The sequence below is a fragment of the Bombina bombina genome, chromosome 4 (assembly GCF_027579735.1).
Source record: "Bombina bombina isolate aBomBom1 chromosome 4, aBomBom1.pri, whole genome shotgun sequence".
Taxonomy (NCBI): domain Eukaryota; kingdom Metazoa; phylum Chordata; class Amphibia; order Anura; family Bombinatoridae; genus Bombina; species Bombina bombina.
The window spans coordinates 234,064,955-234,091,985 of NC_069502.1; the positions used below are offsets into that span (position 1 = coordinate 234,064,955).

General features: G+C 42.2%; 1 protein-coding gene across 9 annotated transcripts in view; it reads left to right on the forward strand.

Annotated features, from left to right (window-relative positions):
• Positions 1-27,031, forward strand: part of TRIP12 (thyroid hormone receptor interactor 12) — a 1,052,161-nt gene that overhangs the window by 913,403 nt on the left and 111,727 nt on the right. For 5 of the 9 annotated variants that reach the window (XM_053709826.1, XM_053709830.1, XM_053709832.1 and 2 more), the window contains 3 exons: positions 9,386-9,484; positions 21,850-21,964; positions 22,496-22,665. In XM_053709826.1, coding sequence (XP_053565801.1) covers positions 9,386-9,484; positions 21,850-21,964; positions 22,496-22,665 — 384 coding nt within the window. The remainder of the gene's footprint in view (positions 1-9,385; positions 9,485-21,849; positions 21,965-22,495; positions 22,666-27,031) is intronic. The other 4 variants (XM_053709829.1, XM_053709831.1, XM_053709833.1 and 1 more) reach the window with 1 other exon arrangement.

The window sequence follows — 27,031 nt, forward strand, 5'->3', positions numbered from 1 at the left end:
TATCTTGGGTGATTGTGACAACAGACGCCAGCCTTATAGGATGGGGAGCAGTCTGGGACTCCCTAAAGGCTCAGGGAGTTTGGACTCGGTCAGAGTCTGTTCTACCTATAAACTTTCTGGAGCTGAGAGGGATTTTCAATGCTCTTCTGGCCTTGCCCCAGTTAGCCTCGCTCCAGTTTATCAGGTTCCAGTCGGACAACATAACTTCAGTGGCTTACATCAATCATCAGGAAGGAACGAGGAGTTCCTTAGCGATGACAGATGTAACCAAGATAATTCAGTGGGCGGAGGCCCATTCTTGTTGCCTGTCGGCGACCCACATCCCAGGGGTGGACAACTGGGAGGCGGACTTCCTGAGCAGGCAGACCTTTTATCCGGGGGGGTGGGAACTCCATCCGGAAGTGTTCTCCAGCCTGATTCTCGGGTGGGGTCAGCCGGAATTAGATCTCATGGCATCTCGACAGAATGCCAAGCTCCTGAGATACGGGTCGAGGTCCAGGGATCCCCAGGCGAAACTGATAGATGCTCTGGCGGTTCCTTGGACCTTTAGTCTAGCATACCTATCTCCTCCGTTTGCGCTTCTTTCTCGGGTCATTGCTCGAATCAAGCAGGAGAGCGCATCAGTGATCCTCATTGCTCCTGCTTGGCCTCGCAGGATTTGGTATGCAGATCTGGTGGACATGTCATCTCTCCCACCTTGGAGACTTCCGTTGAGGAAGGACCTTCTAATTCAAGGACCCTTCCTTCACCCAAATCTAGTTTCTCTGAAGCTGACTGCTTGGAGTTGAACACTTAATTTTTTTCCAAGCTGGGCTTTTCTGACTCGATCATAGAGACGCTCGTAAGCCTGTAACTAGAAAGATTTACCATAAGATATGGCGTAAATATCTCTATTGGTGTGAATCCAAGAGCTACTCATGGAGTAGAGTTAGGATTCCTAGAATTTTGTCTTTTCTCCAAGAAGGTTTGGAGAAAGGCTTGTCGACTAGTTCCCTAAAGGGCCTTATCTATTTTGTTACACAAACGTCTGGCGGATGTACCAGATGTACAATCATTTTGTCAGGCCTTGGTCAGTATCAGGCCTGTGTTCAAACCAGTTATTCCTCCTGGAGTATGAATTTAGTTCTAAAAGTTCTTCAAGGGGTTACGTTTGAGCCTATGCATTCCTTAGATATTAAGTTATCTTGGAAAGTTTTATTTCTTGTTGCTTTTTCTTCTGCTCGTAGAGTGTCAGAGCTCTCAGCATTGCAGTATGAGTCTCCTTACCTTATTTTCCATTCAGATAAGGTAGTTTTACGTACTAAATTAGGATTTCTTCCTAAGGTTGTTTCTGATCGGAACTTTAATCAGGAGATTGTTGTTCCTTCCTTGTGTCCTAATCATCCTCCTCAGAAGGAATGTCTTCTGCACAATTTGGACGTGGTCCGTACTTTAAAGTTTTACCTGCTGGCGACTAAGGACTTTCGTTAGTCGTCTTCAATGTTTGTGGTTTTCTCAGGAAAACGTAAGGGACAGAAAGCTGTGGCGGCTCCTTTTTCTTTTTGGCTGAAGAGTATCATACGTTTTGCATATGAGACTGCTGGACAGCAGCCTCCAGAGAGAGTTACGGCTCATTCCACAAGGGCTGTTGCTTCCTCATGGGCGTTCAAGAATGAAGCTTCTGTGGAACAGAATTGCAAGGCTGCAACTTGGTCCTCTCTTCACACTTTTTCAAAGTTCTACAAATTTGATACTTTTGCCGCGGCTGAGGCCGCTTTTGGGAGAAAGGTTCTTCAAGCAATGGTGCCTTCCGTTTAGGTTCCTGTCTACTCTAGCTTGTGTATTGAATCCCATTAGTAATTAAGATGATCCGTGGACTCATCGTGTCATTTAAAAGAAAAGAAAATTTATGCTTTCCTGATAAATGTAATTCTTTTTTGACACGATGAGTCCACTGCCCGCCCTGTTCTTGAAAGACAGGTTGTTGGTTATTATAAACTTTAGACACCTCTGCACCTTGGTTTCTCTTGTTAAGTGTATCCAGTCCACGGATCATCCATTACTTATGGGATATTCTCCTTCCCAACAGGAAGTTGCAAGAGGATCACCCACAGCAGAGCTGCTATATAGCTCCTCCCCTAACTGTCATATCCAGTCATTCTCTTGCAAGCCTCAACCAAGATGGAGGTCGTAAGAGGAGTGTGGTGTTTTATACTTAGTTTATTCTTCAATCTAAAGTTTGTTATTTTTAAATGGTGCCGGAGTGTACTGTTTATCTCAGGCAGTATTTAGAAGAAGAATCTGCCTGCGTTTTTTATGATCTTAGCAGAAGTAACTAAGATCCTTTGCTGTTCTCACATATTCTGAGGAGTGAGGTAACTTCAGAGGGGGAATAGCGTGCAGGTTTTCCTGTAATAAGGTATGTGCAGTTAATATTTTTCTAGGGATGGAATTTGCTAGAAAATGCTGCTGATACCGAACTAATGTAAGTAAAGCCTTAAATGCAGTGATAGCTACTGGTATCAGGCTTATTAATAGAGATGCATACTCTTATAAAAATGTAATATAAAACGTTTGCTGGCGTATTTAATCGTTTTTATATGTATTTGGTGATAAAACTTATTGGGGCCTAGTTTTTTTCCACATGGCTGGCTTGAATTTGGCCTAGAAACAGTTTCCTTAGGCTTTCCACTGTTGTAATATGAGTGGGAGGGGCCTATTTTGCCGTTTTTTTTGCACAGCAAAAATTACAGACACAGACATCCAGCTTCTTCCTGCATGATCCAGGACATCTCTGGAGGGCTCAAAAGGCTTTTCGTTTTTGAGGGAGGTAAAAAGCCACAGTAGAGCTGTGGCAGTTGTTGTGACTGAAAAAAAAAAAAAACGTTTTTGTCTTATTATTTTTTGGGTATTAAGGGGTTAATCATCCATTTGCAAGTGGCTGCAATGCTCTGCTAACTTGTTACATACACAGTGAAAAAAGGCAGTTACACTAACAAAATTTTTACAGTTATTTCAAATTTTGACAAAATTTGTGTTTCTTAAAGGTGCAGTAACGTTTTTTATATTGCTTGTAAACTTGTTTAAAGTGTTTTCCAAGCTTGCTAATCTCATTGCTAGTCTGTTTAAACATGTCTGACACAAAGGAAACTACTTGTTCATTATGTTTGAAAGCCATGGTGGAGCCCCATAGGAGAATGTGTACTAAATGTATTGATTTCACCTTAAACAGTAAAGATCAGTCTTTATCTATAAAAGAAATATCACCAGAAGATTCTGACGAGGGGGAAGTTATGCCGACTAACTCTCCCCACGTGTCAGACCCTTCGCCTCCCGCTCAGGGGATGCACGCTAATATGGCGCCAATTACATCAGGGACGCCCATAGCGATTACCTTGCAGGACATGGCTGCAATCATGAATAATACCCTGTCAGAGGTATTATCCAGGTTGCCTGAATTAAGAGGCAAGCGCGATTGCTCTGGGGTTAGGAGAAATACAGAGCGCGCAGATGCTGTAAGGGCCATGTCTGATACTGCGTCACAATATGCAGATCATGAGGACGGAGAGCTTCAGTCTGTGGGTGACATCTCTGATTCGGGGAATCCTGATTCAGAGATTTCTAATTTTAAATTTAAGCTTGAGAACCTCTGTGTGTTGCTTGGGGAGGTATTAGCTGCTCTGAATGACTGTAACACAGTTGCAGTACCAGAGAAATTGTGTAGGCTGGATAAATACTATGCGGTACCGGTGTGTACTGATGTTTTTCCTATGCCTAAAAGGCTTACAGAAATTATTAGCAAGGAGTGGGATAGACCGGGTGTGCTTTTTTCCCCACCACCTATATTTAGAAAAATGTTTCCAATAGACGCCACTACACGGGACTTATGGCAGATGGTCCCTAAGGTGGAGGGAGCAGTTTCTACTTTAGCAAAGCGTACTACTATCCCGGTTGAGGACAGTTGTGCTTTTTCAGATCCAATGGATAAAAAATTGGAGGGTTACCTTAAGAAAATGTTTATTCAACAAGGTTTTATTTTACAGCCCCTTGCATGCATTGCGCCTGTCACGGCCGCGGCGGCATTCTGGTTTGAGGCCCTGGAAGAGGCCATCCATACAGCTCCATTGACTGAAATTATTGACAAGCTTAGAACACTTAAGCTAGCTAACTCATTTGTTTCTGATGCCATTGTTCATTTGACTAAACTAACGGCTAAGAATTCCGGATTCGCCATCCAAGCGCGTAGGGCGCTATGGCTTAAATCCTGGTCAGCTGACGTGACTTCGAAGTCTAAATTACTCAACATTCCTTTCAAGGGGCAGACCTTATTCGGGCCTGGTTTGAAGGAAATTATTGCTGACATTACTGGAGGTAAGGGTCACACCCTTCCTCAGGACAGAGCCAAAGCAAAGGCCAAACAGTCTAATTTTCGTGCCTTTCGAAATTTCAAGGCAGGTGCAGCATCAACTTCCTCCGCTTCAAAACAAGAGGGAACTTTTGCTCAATCTAAGCAGGCCTGGAAACCTAACCAGTCCTGGAACAAAGGCAAGCAGGCCAGAAAGCCTGCTGCTGCCTCTAAGACAGCATGAAGGAACGGCCCCCTATCCGGCGACGGATCTAGTAGGGGGCAGACTTTCTCTCTTCGCCCAGGCGTGGGCAAGAGATGTTCAGGATCCCTGGGTGTTGGAGATCATATCTCAGGGATATCTTCTGGACTTCAAAGCTTCCCCTCCACAAGGGAGATTTCATCTTTCAAGGCTATCTGCAAATCAGATAAAGAAAGAGGCATTCCTACGCTGTGTGCAAGACCTCCTAGTTGTGGGAGTGATCCATCCAGTTCCGCGGACGGAACAAGGACAGGGTTTTTATTCGAATCTGTTTGTGGTTCCCAAAAAAGAGGGAACCTTCAGACCAATTTTGGATCTAAAGATCTTAAACAAATTCCTCAGAGTTCCATCTTTCAAAATGGAAACTTTTCGGACCATCCTACCCATGATCCAAGAAGGTCAGTACATGACCACAGTGGACTTAAATGATGCCTACCTTAACATACCGATTCACAAAGATCATCATTGGTTTCTAAGGTTTGCCTTTCTAGACAGGCATTACCAATTTGTAGCTCTTCCCTTCGGGTTGGCTACAGCCCCGAGAATCTTTACAAAGGTTCTGGGCTCACTTCTGGCGGTTCTAAGACCGCGAGGCATAGCGGTGGCTACGTGTCTAGACGACATCCTGATACAGGCGTCAAGCTTTCAAGTTGCCAAGTCTCATACAGAGATAGTTCTGGCATTTCTGAGGTCGCACGGGTGGAAAGTGAACGAGGAAAAGAGTTCTCTATCACCACTCACAAGAGTCTCCTTCTTAGGGACTCTTATAGATTCTGTAGAAATGAAAATTTACCTGACGGAGTCCAGGTTATCAAAACTTCTAAATGCTTGCTGTGTTCTTCACTCCATTCCGCGCCCTTCGGTAGCTCAGTGTATGGAGGTAATCGGCTTAATGGTAGCGGCAATGGACATAGTGCCATTTGCGCGCCTTCATCTCAGACCGCTGCAATTATGCATGCTGAGTCCGTGGAATGGGGATTACACAGATTTGTCCCCTCTGCTAAATCTGGATCAAGAGACCAGAGATTCTCTTCTCTGGTGGTTGTCTCAGGTACACCTGTCCAAGGGTATGACCTTTCGCAGGCCAGATTGGTCAATTGTAACAACAGATGCCAGCCTTCTAGGTTGGGGTGCAGTCTGGAATTCCCTGAAGGCACAGGGATCGTGGACTCAGGAGGAGAAACTCCTTCCAATAAATATTCTGGAGTTAAGAGCGATATTCAATGCTCTTCTGGCTTGGCCTCAGTTAGCAACACTGAGGTTCATCAGATTTCAGTCGGACAACATCACGACTGTGGCTTACATCAACCATCAAGGGGGAACCAGGAGTTCCCTAGCGATGTTAGAAGTCTCAAATATAATTCGCTGGGCAGAGTACCACTCTTGCCACCTGTCAGCAATCCATATCCCAGGCGTGGAGGACTGGGAGGCGGATTTTCTAAGTCGTCAGACTTTCCATCCGGGGGAGTGGGGACTCCATCCGGAGGTGTTTGCTCAGTTGATTCATCGTTGGGGAAAACCAGAGTTGGATCTCATGACGTCTCGCCAGAACGCCAAGCTTCCTTGTTACGGATTCAGGTCCAGGGACCCAGAAGCAACGCTGATAGATGCTCTAGCAGCGCCTTGGTTCTTCAACCTGGCTTATGTGTTTCCACCGTTTCCTCTGCTCCCTCGACTGATTGCCAAAATCAAACAGGAGAGAGCATCGGTGATTCTGATAGCACCTGCCTGGCCACGCAGGACTTGTTATGCAGACCTAGTGGACATGTCATCCTTTCCCCCATGGACTCTGCCTCTAAGACAGGACCTTCTGATGCAATCTAATCTAATTTCTCTCTAATTTCTCTGAGACTGACTGCATGGAGATTGAACGCTTGATTCTATCAAAGCGTGGCTTCTCCGAGTCAGTCATTGATACTTTACTACAGGCACGAAAGCCTGTTACCAGGAAAATCTACCACAAGATATGGAGTAAATATCTTTATTGGTGTGAATCCAAGAATTACTCATGGAGTAAGGTTAGGATTCCTAGAATATTGTCTTTTCTCCAAGAGGGCTTGGACAAAGGATTATCAGCTAGTTCCTTAAAGGGACAGATTTCTGCTCTGTCTATTCTTTTGCACAAGCGTCTGGCAGAGGTTCCAGACGTCCAGGCATTTTGCCAGGCTTTGGTTAGAATTAAGCCTGTGTTTAAACCTGTTGCTCCCCCGTGGAGCTTAAACTTGGTTCTTAAAGTTCTTCAAGGAGTTCCGTTGGAACCCCTTCATTCCATTGATATTAAACTTTTATATTGGAAAGTTCTGTTTTTGATGGCTATTTCCTCGGCTCGGAGAGTCTCTGAGCTATCTGCCTTACAATGTGATTCTCCTTATCTGATTTTTCATGCAGATAAGGTAGTCCTGCGTACCAAACCTGGGTTTTTACCTAAGGTGGTTTCTAACAAGAATATCAATCAAGAGATTGTTGTTCCATCATTGTGTCCTAATCCTTCTTCAAAGAAGGAACGTCTTTTACATAATGTGGACGTAGTCCGTGCCTTGAAGTTTTACTTACAAGCTACTAAAGATTTTCGTCAAACATCTACCCTGTTTGTCGTTTACTCTGGACAGAGGAGAGGTCAAAAAGCTTCGGCAACCTCTCTTTCCTTTTGGCTTCGGAGCATAATACGCCTAGCCTATGAGACTGCTGGACAGCAGCCCCCTGAAAGGATTACAGCTCATTCTACTAGAGCTGTGGCTTCCACCTGGGCCTTTAAAAATGAGGCCTCTGTTGAACAGATTTGCAAGGCCGCGACTTGGTCTTCGCTTCACACTTTTTCCAAATTTTACAAATTTGATACTTTTGCTTCTTCGGAGGCTGTTTTTGGGAGAAAGGTTCTTCAGGCAGTGGTTCCTTCCGCTTAAAGGGACAGTAAAGTCAAAACTAAACTTTCATGATTCAGATTGGGCATGCAATTTTAAACAACTTTCCAATTTACTTTTATCATCAAATTTGCTTTGTTCCCTTGGTGGTATTTTTGAAAAGCTAAACCTAGCTAGGCTCAAACTGATTTCTAAACAGTTGAAAACCGCCTCCTAGCTCAGAGCATTTTTAAAGTTTTTCACAGTTAGACTGTGCTAGTTCACATGTGTCATATAGATAACATTGTGCTCACTCCCGTGAAGTTATTTAGGAGTCTTCACTGATTGACTACACTGCATGTCTGTCAAAGGCAGTTAGATAAGGAGGCTGTCTGCAGAGGCTTAGATACAAGGTAACCACAGAGGTAAAAATTATATTAATATAACTGTGTTGGTTATGCAAAAACGGGGAATGGGTAATAAAGGGATTATCTATCTTTTTAAATAAGAAAAATTTTGGTGTAGACTGTCCCTTTAATCCTGCCTTGTCCCTCCCATCATCCGTGTACTTTAGCTTTGGTATTGGTATCCCATAAGTAATGGATGATCCGTGGACTGGATACACTTAACAAGAGAAAACATAATTTATGCTTACCTGATAAATTTATTTCTCTTGTAGTGTATCCAGTCCACGGCCCGCCCTGTTCTTTTAAGGCAGGTCTAAATTTTAATTAAACTACAGTCACCACTGCACCATATGGTTTCTCCTTTCTCTGTTTGTTTTCGGTCGAATGACTGGATATGACAGTTAGGGGAGGAGCTATATAGCAGCTCTGCTGTGGGTGATCCTCTTGCAACTTCCTATTGGGAAGGAGAATATCCCATAAGTAATGGATGATCCGTGGACTGGATACACTACAAGAGAAATAAATTTATCAGGTAAGCATAAATTATGTTTTTTCCTTTCTATCCTTAACTTTGGTCGAATGACTGGAGTGGGAGGGAAGGGAGGAGCTATTTAACAGCTTTGCTGTGGTGCTCTTTGCCGCCTCCTGCTGACCAGGAGGTGAATATCCCATTAGTAATTAAGATGATCCGTGGACTCATTGTGTCAAAAAATAAATTTATCAGGTTAGTATAAATTTTCTTTTTTGTAGGGCATTGCCCTAAAGAAGTCAGCTCTTTTACATTAAAAATAAACAAAGTCCCCTAACAGGAAAACATGCCAACATTCCTTTGAGGATGCGTGCGCAACTGGAGACACCGACGTACGCGTTACAAACACGATCATAATATAGATGTGCGTGCGTGTGTGTGTATGTGAGAATGCCAAACTTATTTTGCAATACAAATTTTTGCAATATTTTAACTGCCTGTACGTCTCAATCTTCTCTGCCAGTGTCTTTGGTTTATTTCTTGTTTTCTAAAATGCAAATAATCTATTTTTATTTAAAACTATAAATATTACCTTTCTGATTACAGTACAGTACTATCTTTCTGAGGGTACTATGTATACAAAAGTGTTAACAATGATATAAATCTACCTTTAGCTTACATGTAGTATAAACTAAATGTACACCCTCAGAGGTGTGAATAGCATCCAAGCTGTTTTTTGGTTCAGACCTCTGGACAGCACTTTTTTACGGTGGATGAATTTATCCACCAATCAGCAAGAACAACCCAGGTTGTTCACAAAAAATGGGCCAGCTTCTAAACTTACATTCTTGCATTTCAAATAAAGATACCAAGAGAATGAAGAAAATTTGATAATAGGAGTAAATTAAAAAGTTGCTAAAAATTCATGCTTTATCTGAATCACAAAAGAAAAAAATTTGGGTTCAGTGTCCCTTTAAGTTTCTGTTCTAAATATATGCTGCTTTTTACTACCCAAAATGGAGTTGTTTCATAGTAAATCTAACCAACTGATTTTTTTTTTTGATTTTTTTTATCTTAATAAAGCGCACTGTGAATAGAGATGAGCTCTTGAAGCAAGCAGAGTCTGTGATGCAAGACTTGGGAAGTTCAAGAGCAATGCTGGAGATTCAGTATGAGAATGAAGTGAGTGATTATCTTAAATCTGTATTACAAATCCCCTTTTCTTTTACAAGATACGATGAGTCCACGGATTTCATCCTTATGGAATATCGCCTCCTGGTCAGCAGCACAGCAGAGCTGTATATATATATAGCTCCTCCCTTCCCTCCCACCCCAGTCATTCTCTTTGCCTGTGTTAGTGTAGGAAGAGGTAAAGTGAGGTGTTAGTTTAGATTCTTCAATCAAGAGTTTATTATTTTTAAAATGGTACCAGTGAGTGCTATTTTATTCAGGGTGTAGCCGTATTCCTTGTCAGCCTCTAGATAGCAGAGCTACAGGTGGCTTTAAAGCATTGGGAACTGGTGGGATTCATTTCTCACTGCGCCTCCCATACTGTGTGCTGCCCTTCTTAATATGGTCTTAGCAATTACTAACTAAGGCCCTGTATGTCTCCACAGAATGGCAAGGAGGTAAGAAGACTTCTTGATTGCTGTGGGATCGTCCCTGCTGTCGTTCAGCACCAAGGTATGTGCAGCTCTTGTTTTTCTCGGACAGCACTAACTCAAAAGCTGCTGCAGACATTATTCCTATGACTCCCTCTGTTTAAATTTTACCTCAGGAACTCTCTACTGATATAGGGAAGATGCGGTGGGGCAGGATAAGATAGGAACGCTCAAAACACATTTACTACTTTTATTGTGAGAGCGCAGATGGACTGTGGGCTGACGCTGGGGAACCCTAGTTACGAAGCAAGCCTCCGGTGTCAGGTTTTATTGTGTCCGGTATACATATTTACTGACAGTATACATTTGGGCCAGACCGCATGGTATGTTCAGCTGTTCCTGCAGCGACATACGGATTGCGTCTTTTTTTTGGGGGGGGAGACAGTCGCTCTGGGGTCAGTTAACGCCCACGAAGGGCGGAGTTATTCTCCCGCGCTCAGGAAGCCGCGCGACTGTATTTCCGACAGTAGCTTACGGAGCATGGGTGGAAGAGTGAGCTGAGCCTCCACTAACTGCAGAGACCGCATGGTTATATGTTAAAAGGGCAAGCGGTCTTAGGCAGGGCATATTGAAAACGGAGATTGGATTATTGAGGGGGCATGTAGGCGCCTCAGCAGAGCTGTTGAGGGGGCAGAGGCTGTTTAGTTTAACGGACCTGTGATTGACAAAGTCTTTGATTTTTCTTTATATCCTCCTTCTTATGTCTGTTTAGTTTTGGCCAGAGTGATTACTGTTGGTTTATCATAAAATTTAAAGGCACAGCTGCACGTTTTATTCAGAGGTTCTTGTTTAATCTCATATTTGTTGCAATCCAGGACCAAGTCTGTTTTGTTTAATTGCTAACATGGATGACATTATGAGAGTTACATGTTCATTATGTTTGAATGCCAATGTGGAACCTCCTGTTACTTTTTGTCCCTCATGTACTGAGTGGGCATTGCAGTTTAGAGAACAAATGTTTTTTGATAAAAATTTGGCAAAAGCGGTTGCTTCTCAGTTTTCTACCGAGGAGAATCAGAGTATGCCACAACTTTCCCCCCAAGCGTCACAGTCCTTAACGCCTTCTCAGGCGTAGTCTATTATCTCTGCAGCTTCGTCTGCGATTACACTACAGGACATAGCTGCAGTTATGTCATCTACACTTTCAGAAGCGTTGTCTGCTTTTCCCGTATTGCAAGGCAAACGCAGAAGGAAGGACGCCCTCATGGTCAATACAGCTTCTGATGTCTTAATGGCGATATCAGATGTACCATCACAGGGCTCAGAATTGGAGGCCCTATCTGAAGGTGAACTTTCTGAATCGGAAAGCGCCTTGCTGCCGACAGATTCAGAAGTGGTTTCTTTCCGGTTTAAGCTAGAACACTGTCTGTTATTGAGGGAGGTTTTGGTGACTCTGGACAACTGTGATTCCATTGTAGTTCCTCCAGAAAAATTAAGTAAGTTGGACAAATAACTTGAAGTTCCGTCTTATTCAGATGTATTTCCAGTTCCCAAGAGAACTTCAGAGATTATTGCTAAGGAATGGGAGAGACCAGGTATTCCATTCTCCCCTTCTCCCGTTTTCAGGAAGATGTATCCTATAGCGGATGCTATCAGGGATTCTTGGCAGACGGTTCCTAAGGTGGAAGGAGCTATTTCCACCTTAGCTAAACAAACTACTATCCCTATTGAGGATAGTTGTGCTTTCAAGGACCCTATGGATAAAAAATTAGAGGGTCTCCTTAAGAAGCTTTATGTTCATCAGGGGTTGCTCTTACAACCGGCGGCCTGCATTGTCATGGTTATGACTGCAGCGGCTTATTGGTTCGATGCCCTGGAAGAATCTATTAAGACTGAGACTTCTTTGGAAAAGATACAGGACAGAATTAAAGCTCTTAAATTGGCTAATTCCTTTGTTACGGATGCTTCTCTGCAAATTACCAAATTGGCGGCTAAGAGTTCAGGGTTTTCCATCTTAGCGCGCAGAGCCTTATGGTTGAAATCTTGGTCTGCGGATGTATCCTCTAAATTTAAGGTTTTGGCTATTCCTTACAAGGGGAAGACCCTTTTTGGGCCTGACCTGAAGGAGATTATTTCTGACATCACGGGAGGTAAGGGTCATTCCCTCCCTCAGGATAAAAAATCCAGACAGAAGGGTCGACAGAGTAATTTCTTTCATGTAATTAGCAAGAGTCCATGAGCTAGTGACGTATGGGATATACATTCTTACCAGGAGGGGCAAAGTTTCCCAAACCTCAAAATGCCTATAAATACACCCCTCACCACACCCACAATTCAGTTTTACAAACTTTGCCTCCTATGGAGGTGGTGAAGTAAGTTTGTGCTAGATTCTACGTTGATATGCGCTCCGCAGCAAGTTGGAGCCCGGTTTTCCTCTCAGCGTGCAGTGAATGTCAGAGGGATGTGAGGAGAGTATTGCCTATTTGAATGCAGTGATCTCCTTCTACGGGGTCTATTTCATAGGTTCTCTGTTATCGGTCGTAGAGATTCATCTCTTACCTCCCTTTTCAGATCGACGATATACTCTTATTTATATACCATTACCTCTGCTGATTTTCGTTTCAGTACTGGTTTGGCTTTCTACAAACGTGTAGATGAGTGTCCTGGGGTAAGTAAATCTTATTTTCTGTGACACTCTAAGCTATGGTTGGGCACTTTATTTATAAAGTTCTAAATATATGTATTCAAACATTTATTTTCCTTGACTCAGAATGTTCAACATTCCTTATTTTCAGACAGTCAGTTTCATATTTGGGATAATGCGTTTGAATCAATCATTTTTTCTTACCTTTAAAATTTGACTTTTTTTTCCCTGTGGGCTGTTAGGCTCGCGGGGGCTCAAAATGCTTCATTTTATTGCGTCATTCTTGGCGCTGACTTTTTTGGCGCAAAAAATCTTTTCTGTTTCCGGCGTCATACGTGTCGCCGGAAGTTGCGTCATTTTTTGACGTCCTTTTGCGCCAAAAATGTCGGCGTTCCGGATGTGGCGTCATTTTTGGCGCCAAAAAGCATTTAGGCGCCAAACAATGTGGGCGTATTATTTGGCGCCAAAAAAATATGGGCGTCGCTTTTGTCTCCACATTATTTCAGTCTGATTTTTTCTTTGCTTCTGGTTACTAGAAGCTTGTTTATTGGCATTTTTTCCCATTCCTGAAACTGTCATTTAAGGAATTTGATCAATTTTGCTTTATATGTTGTTCTTTCTCTTACATATTGCAAGATGTCTCACGTTGCATCTGAGTCAGAAGATACTTCAGGAAAATCGCTGTCTAGTGCTGGAACTACCAAAGCTAAGTGTATCTGCTGTAAACTTTTGGTAGCTATTCCTCCGGCTGTTGTTTGTATTAATTGTCATGACAAACTTGTTAAAGCAGATAATATTTCCTTTAGTAATGTACCATTGCCTGTTGCAGTTCCCTCAACATCTAAGGTGCAGAATGTTCCTGATAACATAAGAGATTTTGTTTCTTAATCCATCAAGAAGGCTATGTCTGTTATTTCTCCTTCTAGTAAACATATAAAAAATCTTTTAAAACTTCTCTCTCTACAGATGAATTTTTAAATGAACATCATCATTCTGATTCTGATGACTCTTCTGGTTCAGAGGATTCTGTCTCAGAGATTGATGCTGATAAATCTTCATATTTATTTAAAATGGAATTTATTCGTTCTTTACTTACTAATTCTAAACGTTTAGATAAGGTGTTTAAATCTCCTGTGGTTATTCCGGAAGTTTTTCCTGTTCCTAATGCTATTTCTGAAGTAATTTCCAGAGAATGGGATAAATTGGGTAATTCATTTACTCCTTCTAAACGTTTTAAGCAATTATATCCTGTGCCGTCTGACAGATTAGAATTTTGGGACAAAATCCCTAAAGTTGATGGGGCTATTTCTACCCTTGCTAAACGTACTACTATTCCTACGTCAGATGGTACTTCGTTTAAAGATCCTTTAGATAGGAAAATTGAATCCTTTCTAAGAAAAGCTTATCTGTGTTCAGGTAATCTTCTTAGACCTGCTATATCTTTGGCTGATGTTGCTGCAGCTTCAACTTTTTGGTTGGAGACTTTAGCGCAACAAGTAACAGATCATGATTCTCATAATATTATTATTCTTCTTCAGCATGCTAATAATTTTATCTGTGATGCCATTTTTGATATTATCAGAGTTGATGTCAGGTTTATGTCTCTAGCTATTTTAGCTAGAAGAGCTTTATGGCTTAAAACTTGGAATGCTAATATGGCTTCTAAATCAACTCTACTTTCCATTTCTTTCCAGGGTAACAAATTATTTGGTTCTCAGTTGGATTCCATTATCTCAACTGTTACTGGTGGGAAAGGAACTTTTTTACCACAGGATAAAAAATCTAAGGGTAAAAACAGGGCTAATAATCGTTTTCGTTCCTTTCGTTTCAACAAAGAACAAAAGCCTGATCCTTCATCCTCAGGAGCAGTTTCAGTTTGGAAACCATCTCCAGTCTGGAATAAATCCAAGCCTTCTAGAAAGGCAAAGCCTGCTTCTAAGTCCACATGAAGGTGCGGCCCTCATTCCAGCTCAGCTGGTAGGGGGCAGGTTACGTTTTTTCAAAGAAATTTGGATCAATTCTGTTCTCAATCTTTGGATTCAGAACATTGTTTCAGAAGGGTACAGAATTGGTTTCAAGATGAGACCTCCTGCAAAGAGATTTTTTCTTTCCCGTGTCCCAGTAAATCCAGTGAAAGCTCAAGCATTTCTGAATTGTGTTTCAGATCTAGAGTTGGCTGGAGTAATTATGCCAGTTCCAGTTCTGGAACAGGGGATGGGGTTTTATTCAAATCTCTTCATTGTACCAAAGAAGGAGAATTCCTTCAGACCAGTTCTGGATCTAAAAATATTGAATCGTTATTTAAGTATACCAACGTTCAAAATGGTAACTGTAAGGACTATCTTGCCTTTTGTTCAGCAAGGGCATTATATGTCCACAATAGATTTACAGGATGCTTATCTGCATATTCCGATTCATCCAGATCATTATCAGTTCCTGAGATTCTCTTTTCTGGACAAGCATTACCAGTTTGTGGCTCTGCCGTTTGGCCTAGCTACAGCTCCAAGAATTTTTACAAAAGTTCTCGGTGCCCTTCTGTCTGTAATCAGAGAACAGGGTATTGTGGTATTTCCTTATTTGGACGATATCTTGGTACTTGCTCAGTCTTTACATTTAGCAGAATCTCATACGAATCGACTTGTGTTGTTTCTTCAAGATCATGGTTGGAGGATCAATTTACCAAAAAGTTCATTGATTCCTCAGACAAGGGTAACTTTTCTGGGTTTCCAGATAGATTCAGTGTCCATGACTCTGTCTTTAACAGACAAGAGACGTCTAAAATTGATTTCAGCTTGTCGAAACCTTCAGTCACAATCATTCCCTTCGGTAGCCTTATGCATGGAAATTCTAGGTCTTATGACTGCTGCATCGGACGCAATCCCCTTTGCTCGTTTTCACATGCGACCTCTTCAGCTCTGTATGCTGAATCAATGGTGCAGGGATTACACAAAGATATCTCAATTAATATCTTTAAAACCGATTGTACGACACTCTCTAACGTGGTGGACAGGTCACCATCGTTTAATTCAGGGGGCTTCTTTTGTGCTTCCGACCTGGACTGTAATTTCAACAGATGCAAGTCTCACAGGTTGGGGAGCTGTGTGGGGATCTCTGACGGCACAAGGAGTTTGGGAATCTCAGGAGGTGAGATTACCGATCAATATTTTGGAACTCCGTGCAATTTTCAGAGCTCTTCAGTCTTGGCCTCTTCTGAAGAGAGAATCGTTCATTTGTTTTCAGACAGACAATGTCACAACTGTGGCATACATCAATCATCAAGGAGGGACTCACAGTCCTCTGGCTATGAAAGAAGTATCTCGAATTCTGGTTTGGGCGGAATCCAGCTCCTGTCTAATCTCTGCGGTTCATATCCCAGGTATAGACAATTGGGAAGCGGATTATCTCAGTCGCCAAACGTTACATCCGGGCGAATGGTCTCTTCACCCAGAGGTATTTCTTCAGATTGTTCAAATGTGGGGACTTCCAGAAATAGATCTGATGGCCTCTCATCTAAACAAGAAACTTCCCAGGTATCTGTCCAGATCCAGGGATCCTCAAGCGGAAGCAGTGGATGCATTGTCACTTCCTTGGAAGTATCATCCTGCCTATATCTTTCCGCCTCTAGTTCTTCTTCCAAGAGTAATCTCCAAGATTCTGAAGGAATGCTCGTTTGTTCTGCTGGTAGCTCCGGCATGGCCTCACAGGTTTTGGTATGCGGATCCTGTCCGAATGGCCTCTTGCCAACCGTGGACTCTTCCGCTACGACCAGACCTTCTGTCGCAAGGTCCTTTTTTCCATCAGGATCTCAAATCCTTAAATTTAAAGGTATGGAGATTGAACGCTTGATTCTTAGTCAAAGAGGTTTCTCTGACTCTGTGATTAATACTATGTTACAGGCTCGTAAATCTGTATCCAGAGAGATCTATTATAGAGTCTGGAAGGCTTATATTTCTTGGTGTCTTTCTCATTATTTTTCTTGGCATTCTTTTAGAATTCCAAGAATTTTACAGTTTCTTCAGGATGGTTTAGATAAAGGTTTGTCCGCAAGTTCCTTGAAAGGACAAATCTCTGCTCTTTCTGTTCTTTTTCACAGAAAGATTGCTAATCTTCCTGATATTCATTGTTTTGTACAAGCTTTGGTTCGTATAAAACCTGTCATTAAGTCAATTTCTCCTCCTTGGAGTTTGAATTTGGTTCTAGGGGCTCTTCAAGCTCCTCCGTTTGAACCTATGCATTCATTGGACATTAAATTACTTTCTTGGAAAGTTTTGTTCCTTTTGGCAATCTCTTCTGCCAGAAGAGTTTCTGAATTATCTGCTCTTTCTTGTGAGTCTCCTTTTCTGATTTTTCATCAGGATAAGGCAGTGTTGCGAACTTCTTTTGAATTTTTACCTAAAGTTGTGAATTCCAACAACATTAGTAGAGAAATTGTGGTTCCTTCATTATGTCCTAATCCTAAGAATTCTAAGGAGAAATCGTTACATTCTTTGGATGTTGTTAGAGCTTTGAAATATTATGTTGAAGCTACTAAGTCTTTCCGAAAGACTTCTAGTTTATTTGTTATCTTTTCCGGTTCTAGAAAAGGCCAGAAAGCTTCTGCCATTTCTTTGGCATCTTGGTTGAAATCTTTAATTCATCTTGCCTATGTTGAGTCGGGTAAAACTCCGCCTCAAAGGATTACAGCTCATTCTACTAGGTCAGTTTCTACTTCCTGGGCGTTTAGGAATGAAGCTTCGATTGATCAGATTTGCAAAGCAGCAACTTGGTCCTCTTTGCATACTTTTACTAAATTCTACCATTTTGATGTATTTTCTTCTTCTGAAGCAGTTTTTGGTAGAAAAGTACTTCAGGCAGCGGTTTCAGTTTGAATCTTCTGCTTATGTTTTTCATTAAACTTTATTTTGGGTGTGGATTATTTTCAGCAGGAATTGGCTGTCTTTATTTTATCCCTCCCTCTCTAGTGACTCTTGCGTGGAAAGATCCACATCTTGGGTAATCATTATCCCATACGTCACTAGCTCATGGACTCTTGCTAATTACATGAAAGAAAACATAATTTATGTAAGAACTTACCTGATAAATTCATTTCTTTCATATTAGCAAGAGTCCATGAGGCCCACCCTTTTTTGTGGTGGTTATGATTTTTGTATAAAGCACAATTATTCCAATTCCTTATTTTATATGCTTTCGCACTTTTTTATCACCCCACTTCTTGGCTATTCGTTAAACTGAATTGTGGGTGTGGTGAGGGGTGTATTTATAGGCATTTTGAGGTTTGGGAAACTTTGCCCCCTCCTGGTAGGAATGTATATCCCATACGTCACTAGCTCATGGACTCTTGCTAATATGAAAGAAATGAATTTATCAGGTAAGTTCTTACATAAATTATGTTTTTTGTGCCTTTCGAAATTTTAAGGGAACCCCCTTCCTCTTCTTCTTCTAAACAGGAAGGTGTCTATTCACAAGCCAAATCTACCCTGGTGACCAAACCAGTCTTGGAACAAGGGTAAACAATCCAAGAAACCTGCTGCTGTTCCCAAGTCAGCATGAAGGGTTGGCCCCTGATCCGGGACCGGATCTAGTAGGGGGCAGACTGTCTTTCTTCTGGCTTGGATAAGAGATGTTCCGGATCACTGGGCATTGGAGATAGTTTCTCAGGGATACAAGCTGGAATTCAGAAATTTCTCCCCGAGGAAGGTTTCTTCTTTCTCGATTGTCTGTAGACCAGATAAAGAGAGAGGCATTCTTACGCTGTGTAAGAGACCTATCCCTCATGGTTTTATTCAAATCTGTTTGTAGTTCACAAAAAAGAGGGAACTTTCAGACCTATCTTAGATCTCAAGACTCTAAACAAGTTTCTCAGAGTTCCATCTTTCAAGATGGAAACTATTCGTGCCATTCTTCCATTGATACCGTGGATCTAAAGGATGCATATCTTCATGTTCCTATCCACAGAGATCATCGCAAGTTCCTGAGGTTTGCCTTTCTGGACAAACATTGGGGTCTCTGTTGGCAGTTTTAAGACCGCGGGGCATTGCAGTGGCGCCTTATCTGGACAATATTCTGATGCAGGCGTCATCTTATCAGCTAGCAAAGTCTCATACCGACATTGTTCTATCCTTCCTGAGGACTCATGGGTGGAAGGTAAATCTGGAAAAGAGTTCGCTAGTTCCACAAACAAGGATTCCTTTCTTGGGAACTCAAAAAGATTTTCATGGATAGAGAGTCGATTAGACGTGGGTCAGGAAATTAAAGATTCTGAACACATGCCGAGCTCTTCAGACAAATCCTCGGCCGTTATTGGCTCAGTGCATGGAGGTGATTGGATTGATGGTAGCGGCAATGGACATCATTCCGTTTGCTCGGTTTCATCTCGGGCCTCTGCAACTGACCATGCTCAGTCAGTGGAATGGAGATTATACGAATTTTGTCTCCTCAGATAAATCTAGACCAGAACACAAGGGACTCTCTTCTATGATGGTTGTCGCTGGATCATCTATCCCAGGGGACATGCTTCCGCAGACCCTCATGGGTGATAGTGACAACGGATGCCAGCCTGATAGGATGGGGAGCAGTCTGGAACTCCCTGAGGGCTCAGGGTGTATGGACTCGAACTGAGTCTCTACTTCCCATCAATATCCTAGAGTTCAGAGCAATCTTCAATGCACTTCAGGCTTGGCCTCAGTTGGCTGCGCCCAAGTTAATCAGATTCCAGTCGGACAACATTACGACTGTAGCTTACATCAATCATCAGGGAGGAACAAGGAGTTCCTTAGCGATGACAGAAGTAGCTAAGATAATTCAGTGGGCGGAGGCTCACTCTTGTTATCTGTCGGCGATTCATATCCCAGGTGTGGAAAACTGGGAAGCGGATTTTCTAAGCAGACAGACGTTTCATCCGGGAGAATGGGAACTTCATCCGGAGGTATTTGCCAACCAGATTCTCAGATGGGGCAGGCCAGAGTAGGATCTTATGGCGTCTCGTCAGAATGCCAAGCTTCCGAGTTACGGGTCCAGGTCCAGGGATCCCCAGGCCGAGCTGATAGATGCCTTGGCAGTACCTTGGTCTTTCAGCCTAGCTTATGTGTTCCCTCCATTTGCTCTCCTTCCCCGGGTGATTGCTCGAGTCAAACAGGAAGGGGCTTTGGTGATCCTCATAGCTCCTGCGTGGCCTTGCAGGACTTGGTATGCCGATCTGGTGGCCATGTCATCTCAGCCACCGTGGAAGCTTCCATTGAGGCAAGACCTTCTCATTCAGGGACCCTTCCTTCATCCGAATCGAGTTTCTCTGCAGCTAACAGCTTGGAGATTGAATGCTTAATTTTATCTAAGCAAGGGTTTTCTGATTTGGTCATAGATACCTTGATTCAGGCACATAAGCCTGTTACTAGAAAAATTTACCATAAGATATGGCGTAAATATCTTTATTGGAGCGAATCCAAGGGCTACTCATGGAGTAGGATTAGGATTCCCAGGATTTTGTCTTTTCTCCAAGACGGATTGGAGAAGGAGTTGTCGGCTAGTTCCTTAAAGGGACAGATTTCTGCTTTATCTATTTTGTTGCACAAGCGTCTGGCAGATGTTCCAGATGTTCAATCTTTTTGTCAGGCTCTGACTAGAATCAGGCCTGTGTTTTAGACCAATTGCTCCTCCTTGGAGTTTGAATTTAGTTCTTACAGTTGTTCAAGGGGTTCCGTTTGAACCTATTCATTCCATAGATGATAAGTTACTATCTTGGAAAGTTTTATTTTTGGTTGCTATTTCTTCTACTCGCAGAGTATCTGAGCTTTCAGCATTACAATGTGATTCTCCTTATCTTGTTTTTCATTCGGATATGGCGGTGATACGTACCAAACCTGTTTTCTTCCTAAGGTTGTTTCAAATAAAAATATTGTTGAAGAAAAAGGAAATTGTTGTTCCTTCCTTGTGTCCTAATCCTTTTTCTAAGAAGGAGCGACTGTTGCATAATTTGGACGTGGTCCGTGCTTTGAAGTTTTACTTACAGGCAACTAAGGATTTTCGTCAATAGTCTTCCCTGTTTTTTGTGTTTTCTGGGAAGCGTAGGGGTCAGAAGGCTACGAATACACCTCTCTCTCATTTTGGCTGAAGAGTATCATCCGTTTTGCATATGAGGCTGCTGGACAGCAGCCTCCTGATCGAATTACGGCTCATTCCACTAGGGCTGTGGCTTCCTCATGGGCATTCAAAAATGATGCTTCTATGGAACAAATTTGCAAAGCTGCAACTTGGTCTTCTCTTCACTCTTTTTCCAAATTTTACAAATTTGATACTTTTGCCTCGTCTGAGGCTGTTTTTGGCAGAAAGGTTCTTCAAGCAGTGGTTCCTTCCATTTAGGTTCCCTGTCTGTCCCTCCCTTTTCATCCGTGTACTGTAGCTTTGGTATTGTATCCCATAAGTAAGGATGAAATCCGTGGACTCATCGTATCTTGTAAAAGAAAAGGAAATTTATTCTTACCTGATAAATTTGTCCACGGCCCACCCTGTTTTTATATGACAGGTCTTTAATTTTGTTAAACTTCAGTCACCTATGCACCTTGGCTTTTCCTTTCTCTTCCTAACTTCGGTCGAATGACTGGAGTGGGAGGAAAGGGAGGAGCTATATATACAGCTCTGCTGTGGTGCTCTTTGCCTCCTTCTGCTGACCAGGACGCGATATCCCATAAGTATGGATGAAATCCGTGGACTCTATCGTATCATAAAAGAAACAAATTTTTCAGGTAAGAATAAATTTCCTTTTTGTACTGGTTGGCCAAGCTTCACTGTGCTATCAGTGCTTGCTGCTTCTCAAGGTAAATGCCATATTTTTTGTAGGTCATGGCAGGTATTGGTCAAGTATGTGGTGCTCAGTGGAAGTATTGTCCTATGAAAACAAAAAACTTGTTAGTCCAATTACATCTATTATAATAGATTTATTATAAATTAAATCAAGCCAGTCTTCAAATATATAAGGAGAAGTGTAGGATATAGATTGTGGGCTATGCCTGGCAGCATTCAGCTCTTTTCTCAACCGGATTTCTTCTTCGGAAAGTGCAACACACTAAGATTTGGATTTGCACAGATATTTGTGTGTTGCACTTTTACAAGAAGAAATCTGGCTCCAAAAAGAGCCGAATGCCTCAAGGCCGCCGCCTTCCGTATTTGGAGGCATCCGAAACCTCTGTATGCACATGCCTACCTTATATATCTTTTAAATGTTGGTAGTGCATGAGGACTGTGCCAGCACCAATTAGGCAATGGACAGCTTTTATCCTATTCTGGTCATGCTTTACTTTTTCTGCTAGGTCGGGACAGGACTGGGGCCCACTTTGGAGTTTTATGCACTTGTATCTCAGGAATTACAAAGAGCAGACCTAGGCCTGTGGAGAGGAGAAGAAATAACCCTTGCTAATCCAAAAGGTAAGCCTTTAGTCTCTCATATTACTTACAAATTATGATTTTCTTGTGCTGTTTTGGAAACTTTCTTGGTTAACCATAATTACTTCTAAACTTCTGTATTTTATTCAAGGAAATATAATTTGAGGAACTACAAAATTATTTTTGGTTTAATTTATTTTTCTAGATTGAGGCTTCCATATGATTTGAATGATGTGCAAGCAGGTGTATTCATGATTAGAACTAGATTACATTGTTTCTCTTATTTAATCTAGAAAGAAGAAATAGTTGTTTCTTTGAAACATAAGTTTGTGATTTTCCTTATTTGATAATCTTTTTTTAGATTAAAATGTTCCGAAATTTAATTGGACTTTGTCTTTAGACTAAACCCACCACCCCAACACATTACAGCAGGGAAAGTAGAATGTGGGATTGCTAACTCGGTTTTAGCTGCTTAATAAATTAGGGTCATAATGTTCAATGGTTTCTCTTTTGTAGTAGTTGCATTGTTTTGTTTATTCATGCTGTGATCTTTTTATTTTATTATATTTATAGCATTTGCCCTTCTAGGAAACCAAGAAGGGACCAAGTACATCCACAGCCTTCAGGGCCTGTTTGCCCTTCCCTTTGGGCGAACTTCAAAACCAGCTCACATTGCTAAAGTCAAGATGAAATTCCGATTCCTTGGCAAACTTATGGCAAAAGCAATCATGGATTTCAGATTGGTAAGAAACACCGTTGCTCTTAATCACTCCACTTTAATTACCAGCTATCTCTAGACTTTACATCTTTGGGTATATTTTAGTTTAGTTTTAGCATATAGAGGAACAATTAAATATAGTCAGCAAATTTTTTTTGTGTAACAGGAATGTTAGTTAAAAGCTGCACATGAAAGTAAAATGTTTCTATATCACATTTAAAAGTATCACTGAATATCCTAGTAGCATATTCAAAAATATTTTCATTTAAAAGCTGGTAATGTGATATAAAGGTTCTTTCCTAAGATATGGTGAGTCCACAAAATCATCAATTACTAGTGGGAATATCACTCCTGGCCAGCAGGAGGAGGCAAAGAGCACTACAGCAAAGCTGCTATATACAGTATTTCACTTTCCTTACCCATAATCCCCAGTCATTCTCTTTGCCTGCGGTGCAAGGTGGTGAAGTTTTGGTGTCTGATCTACAATCATTTTTTTTATTTTTTAAAACACGATGAGTCCACGGATCATCTTAATTACTAATGGGATATTCACTTCCTGGTCAGCAGCAGGAGGCGGCAAAGAGCACCACAGCAAAGCTGTTAAATAGCTCCTCCCTTACCTCCCACTCCAGTCATTCTCTTTGCCTACGTTAGTGATAGGAAGTGGTAAAGTGAGATGTTAGCATAAATTCTTCAATCAAGAGTTTATTATTTTTAAAGTAGTGCAAGATTGTGTTGCTTTGTCCTGGGGTGTAGCCATAGTCCATATCAGTCTCTTCAGTAGAGCAGTGGTGACTTTAGAGCAATGGGAACTTGTGGGACATCATTCTCACTGCGCCTCCCATAAATTGATGCTGCCCTAATCATGAATACCTGAGGGATATTTACTCAGAAATTTCTTCTTTTTCTCAGGTCCATGGGAGGGAGAGGGCCTCTTGTACCTGGTGATCTGCGTGGCTGTTTGGCAGACATATGAAGTAAGTGACACTTTTATATTCTGGGGCTAAGTCGCTCAGAAGAGAAAAGGGACGCACTTTACTTCTATGCACACACAATATAAGGGCTAATAGGATTTGCACTTTATTGTTGGGGAAACAAAACAATAGCAAGCTGGCACTGGGGCTGGGAGACACGGTTCTTTATGGCTCAGGTGTTTTTTTCTCCAACATAGGTGTGTCCGGTCCACGGCGTCATCCTTACTTGTGGGATATTCTCTTCCCCAACAGGAAATGGCAAAGAGCCCAGCAAAGCTGGTCACATGATCCCTCCTAGGCTCCGCCTACCCCAGTCATTCTCTTTGCCGTTGTACAGGCAACATCTCCACGGAGATGGCTTAGAGTTTTTTAGTGTTTAACTTTTGCTTCTTCTGAGGCTATTTTTGGGAGAAAGGTTTTGCAAGCCGTGGTGCCTTCCATTTAGGTGACCTGATTTGCTCCCTCCCTTCATCCGTGTCCTAAAGCTTTGGTATTGGTTCCCACAAGTAAGGATGACGCCGTGGACCGGACACACCTATGTTGGAGAAAACAGAATTTATGTTTACCTGATAAATTACTTTCTCCAACGGTGTGTCCGGTCCACGGCCCGCCCTGGTTTTTTTAATCAGGTCTGATAATTTATTTTCTTTAACTACAGTCACCACGGTATCATATGGTTTCTCCTATGCAAATATTCCTCCTTAACGTCGGTCGAATGACTGGGGTAGGCGGAGCCTAGGAGGGATCATGTGACCAGCTTTGCTGGGCTCTTTGCCATTTCCTGTTGGGGAAGAGAATATCCCACAAGTAAGGATGACGCCGTGGACCGGACACACCGTTGGAGAAAGTAATTTATCAGGTAAACATAAATTCTGTTTTTACTTTCTCGGGGGCTTATCTAAAGCAAAATGCCGACGGGAGAGAATTTTATGTTAGAAACGCCCACGATGGGCAGAGCTTCCGTTTGCACGCCTTTTCTCTGCGTCTCGGTGTTGCTACTCATAACTGGACACGGAGAGTCTCGGACCAGGCTCTTGCCTAGAAGTGCATGATTCTTAGCTAAGTACATGCGTTTCTAGGATTGGAGCAGGGAAAGCATTTATATTTTGTACCGTAACAATGCTGTGACGTTCCCCTGTTAAGTCCGGATCTTGGCCTAAGAGGGAAAGAGGTTATCAGGTCCAGGAGTCAGGTAGGCACCTCAGCAGGGCTGCTAAGGTGTATGGGGTGTCAATATTTATTCTTTTAAGAGCGTTTTTTTCTCATAGACAGTAAAGAAGTTACATTTAAAGGCACAGTAACGCTTTTTGCATTTAAATTTTCTAGTAACAAAATTAAAGTCTTTAATTTTTATTTGTGTTATTGTGATCAGAATGGACCAAGAGGCCTTGCAGGATATCTCTTGCTTTTTATGCTTTGATGCCACTGTGGAACCACCAATCCTTTTCTGTTCCTCATGTATTGAGAGGACTTTAAATTATAGGGATAAGATTTTTTTCTGAGCCAACTTTTTCTAAAGCGGATGTTGTCCACAAGTCTAATGACGAGGTTCAATATATGCCGCATCTGTCTCCCCAAGCGTCCCAAATTTTACCGCCCTCACAAGCAGTGCCCTGCGCTTCCTCTCTAGGTCCCGCTGGAGTTACTTTAAGAGACATTGCTTCTCTCATGTCTTCCATAATTTCTGATGCGCGGTCTACCTTTCCAATGTTGCAGGGCAAGCGTAAGAGGAAAATCAGATCATTAAGCGAGGTTTCTGGCGCAGTTGTTGTGATTTCGGAGATCCCCCTCCCAGAAGCCTGAGGAGGAGGATACCGTAGTAGCATCTGAAGGTCGAAATTTCAGATTCAGAAAGCGTAATCCCCTTTGCTGATACTGAAGTTGTATCTTTCAGGTGTAAGCTAGAACACCTCCGCCTGTTACTTAAGGAGGTTTTAGCTACTTTGGACGACAGTGACTCCACGGTAGTGGTTGTTACTAGGAAGTTCAGTAAGCTGAACAAATATTTCGAGGTTCCTTCCTTGACAGACGTGTTTCCGGTCCCAGACCTCACTTCTGAGATCATTGCTAAGGAGAAGCCGGGTATTCCTTTTTCTCTATCTCCTATATTTAAAAAGATGTTTCCCATAGCCGACTCTATTAAAGAGGCTTGGTAAACAGTTCCAAAGGTGGAAGGAGCCGTTTCCACCTTAGCTAAGAGAACTACTATTCCCATAGAGGATAGTTGTGCCTTCAAGGACCCTATGGACAAGAAGTTAGAGGGTTTACTCAAGAAGATGTATGTACAGCAGGGGTTGCAATGGCAACCAGCTGTGTGCATTGCTACCGTCACCAGTGCGGCAGCATATTGGTTCAATGCTTTATCTGATGCTATCAGGACGGAAACTTCTTTGGACGGAATCCAGGATAGGATAAAGGCTCTTAAACTAGCCAATTCCTTTATTACGGATGCTTCCCTTCAAGTTATTAAATTGGGAGCAAGGATTTCGGGCTTCTCTATTCTAGCCCGCAGAGCCTTGTGGTTAAAGCCTTGATCTGCGGATGTGTCCTCTAAATCTAAGCTTCTAGCTATTCCTTACAAGGAGAAGACCTTGTTTGGACCTGGACTGACGGAAATTATTTCTGATATCACGGGAGGTAACGGTCATCTTCTCCCTCAGGATAAGAGAAGCAAACAGAAAGGACAACAGTAATTTTCGTTCCTTTCGAAATTTCAAAGGAACTTCTTCCGCTTCCAAGCAGGAACAGTCCAAACCTGCATGGAGACCCAATCAGTCTTGGATCAGGATCCATGGGCAATAGAAATTGTGTCCCAGGGATACAAATTGGAGTTCAAAAGTTTTCCTCCCAGAGGCAGGTTTCTGCTTTCAAGATTATCTGCAGACCAGACAAAAAGAGTGGCGTTCTTACATTGTGTAGGAGACCTCTCCGACCTGGGAGTGATTGTTCCCGTTCCAATATAGGAACAGAGTCAAGGTTTTTATTCTAATCTGATTTTAGATCTCAAGAGTCTAAACAAATTTCTCAGAGTACTGTCCTTCAAGATGGTCAATTTATGACAACAGTGGATTTAAAGGACGCGTACCTGCATGTTCCCATTTACAAGAATCATCACAAGTTCCTAAGATTTGCCTTTCTGGACAAACACTTCCAGTTCGTGGGTCTTCCTTTCGGTCTTACCACAGCTCCCAGAATTTTCACAAAAGATCTGGGATCTCTGTTGGCGGTGCTTCGATCACGGGGCATTGCAGTGGCGCCATATCTGGACGACATCCTAGTCCAGGCTCCATCCTTTCAAAAAGCAAGATCCCACACGGACTTGGTATTGTCCTTCCTACGATCTCACGGGTGGAAGGTAAATTTGGAAAAGAGTTCCTTAGTCACGAATACAAGGGTGACTTTCTTAGGAACCATAAC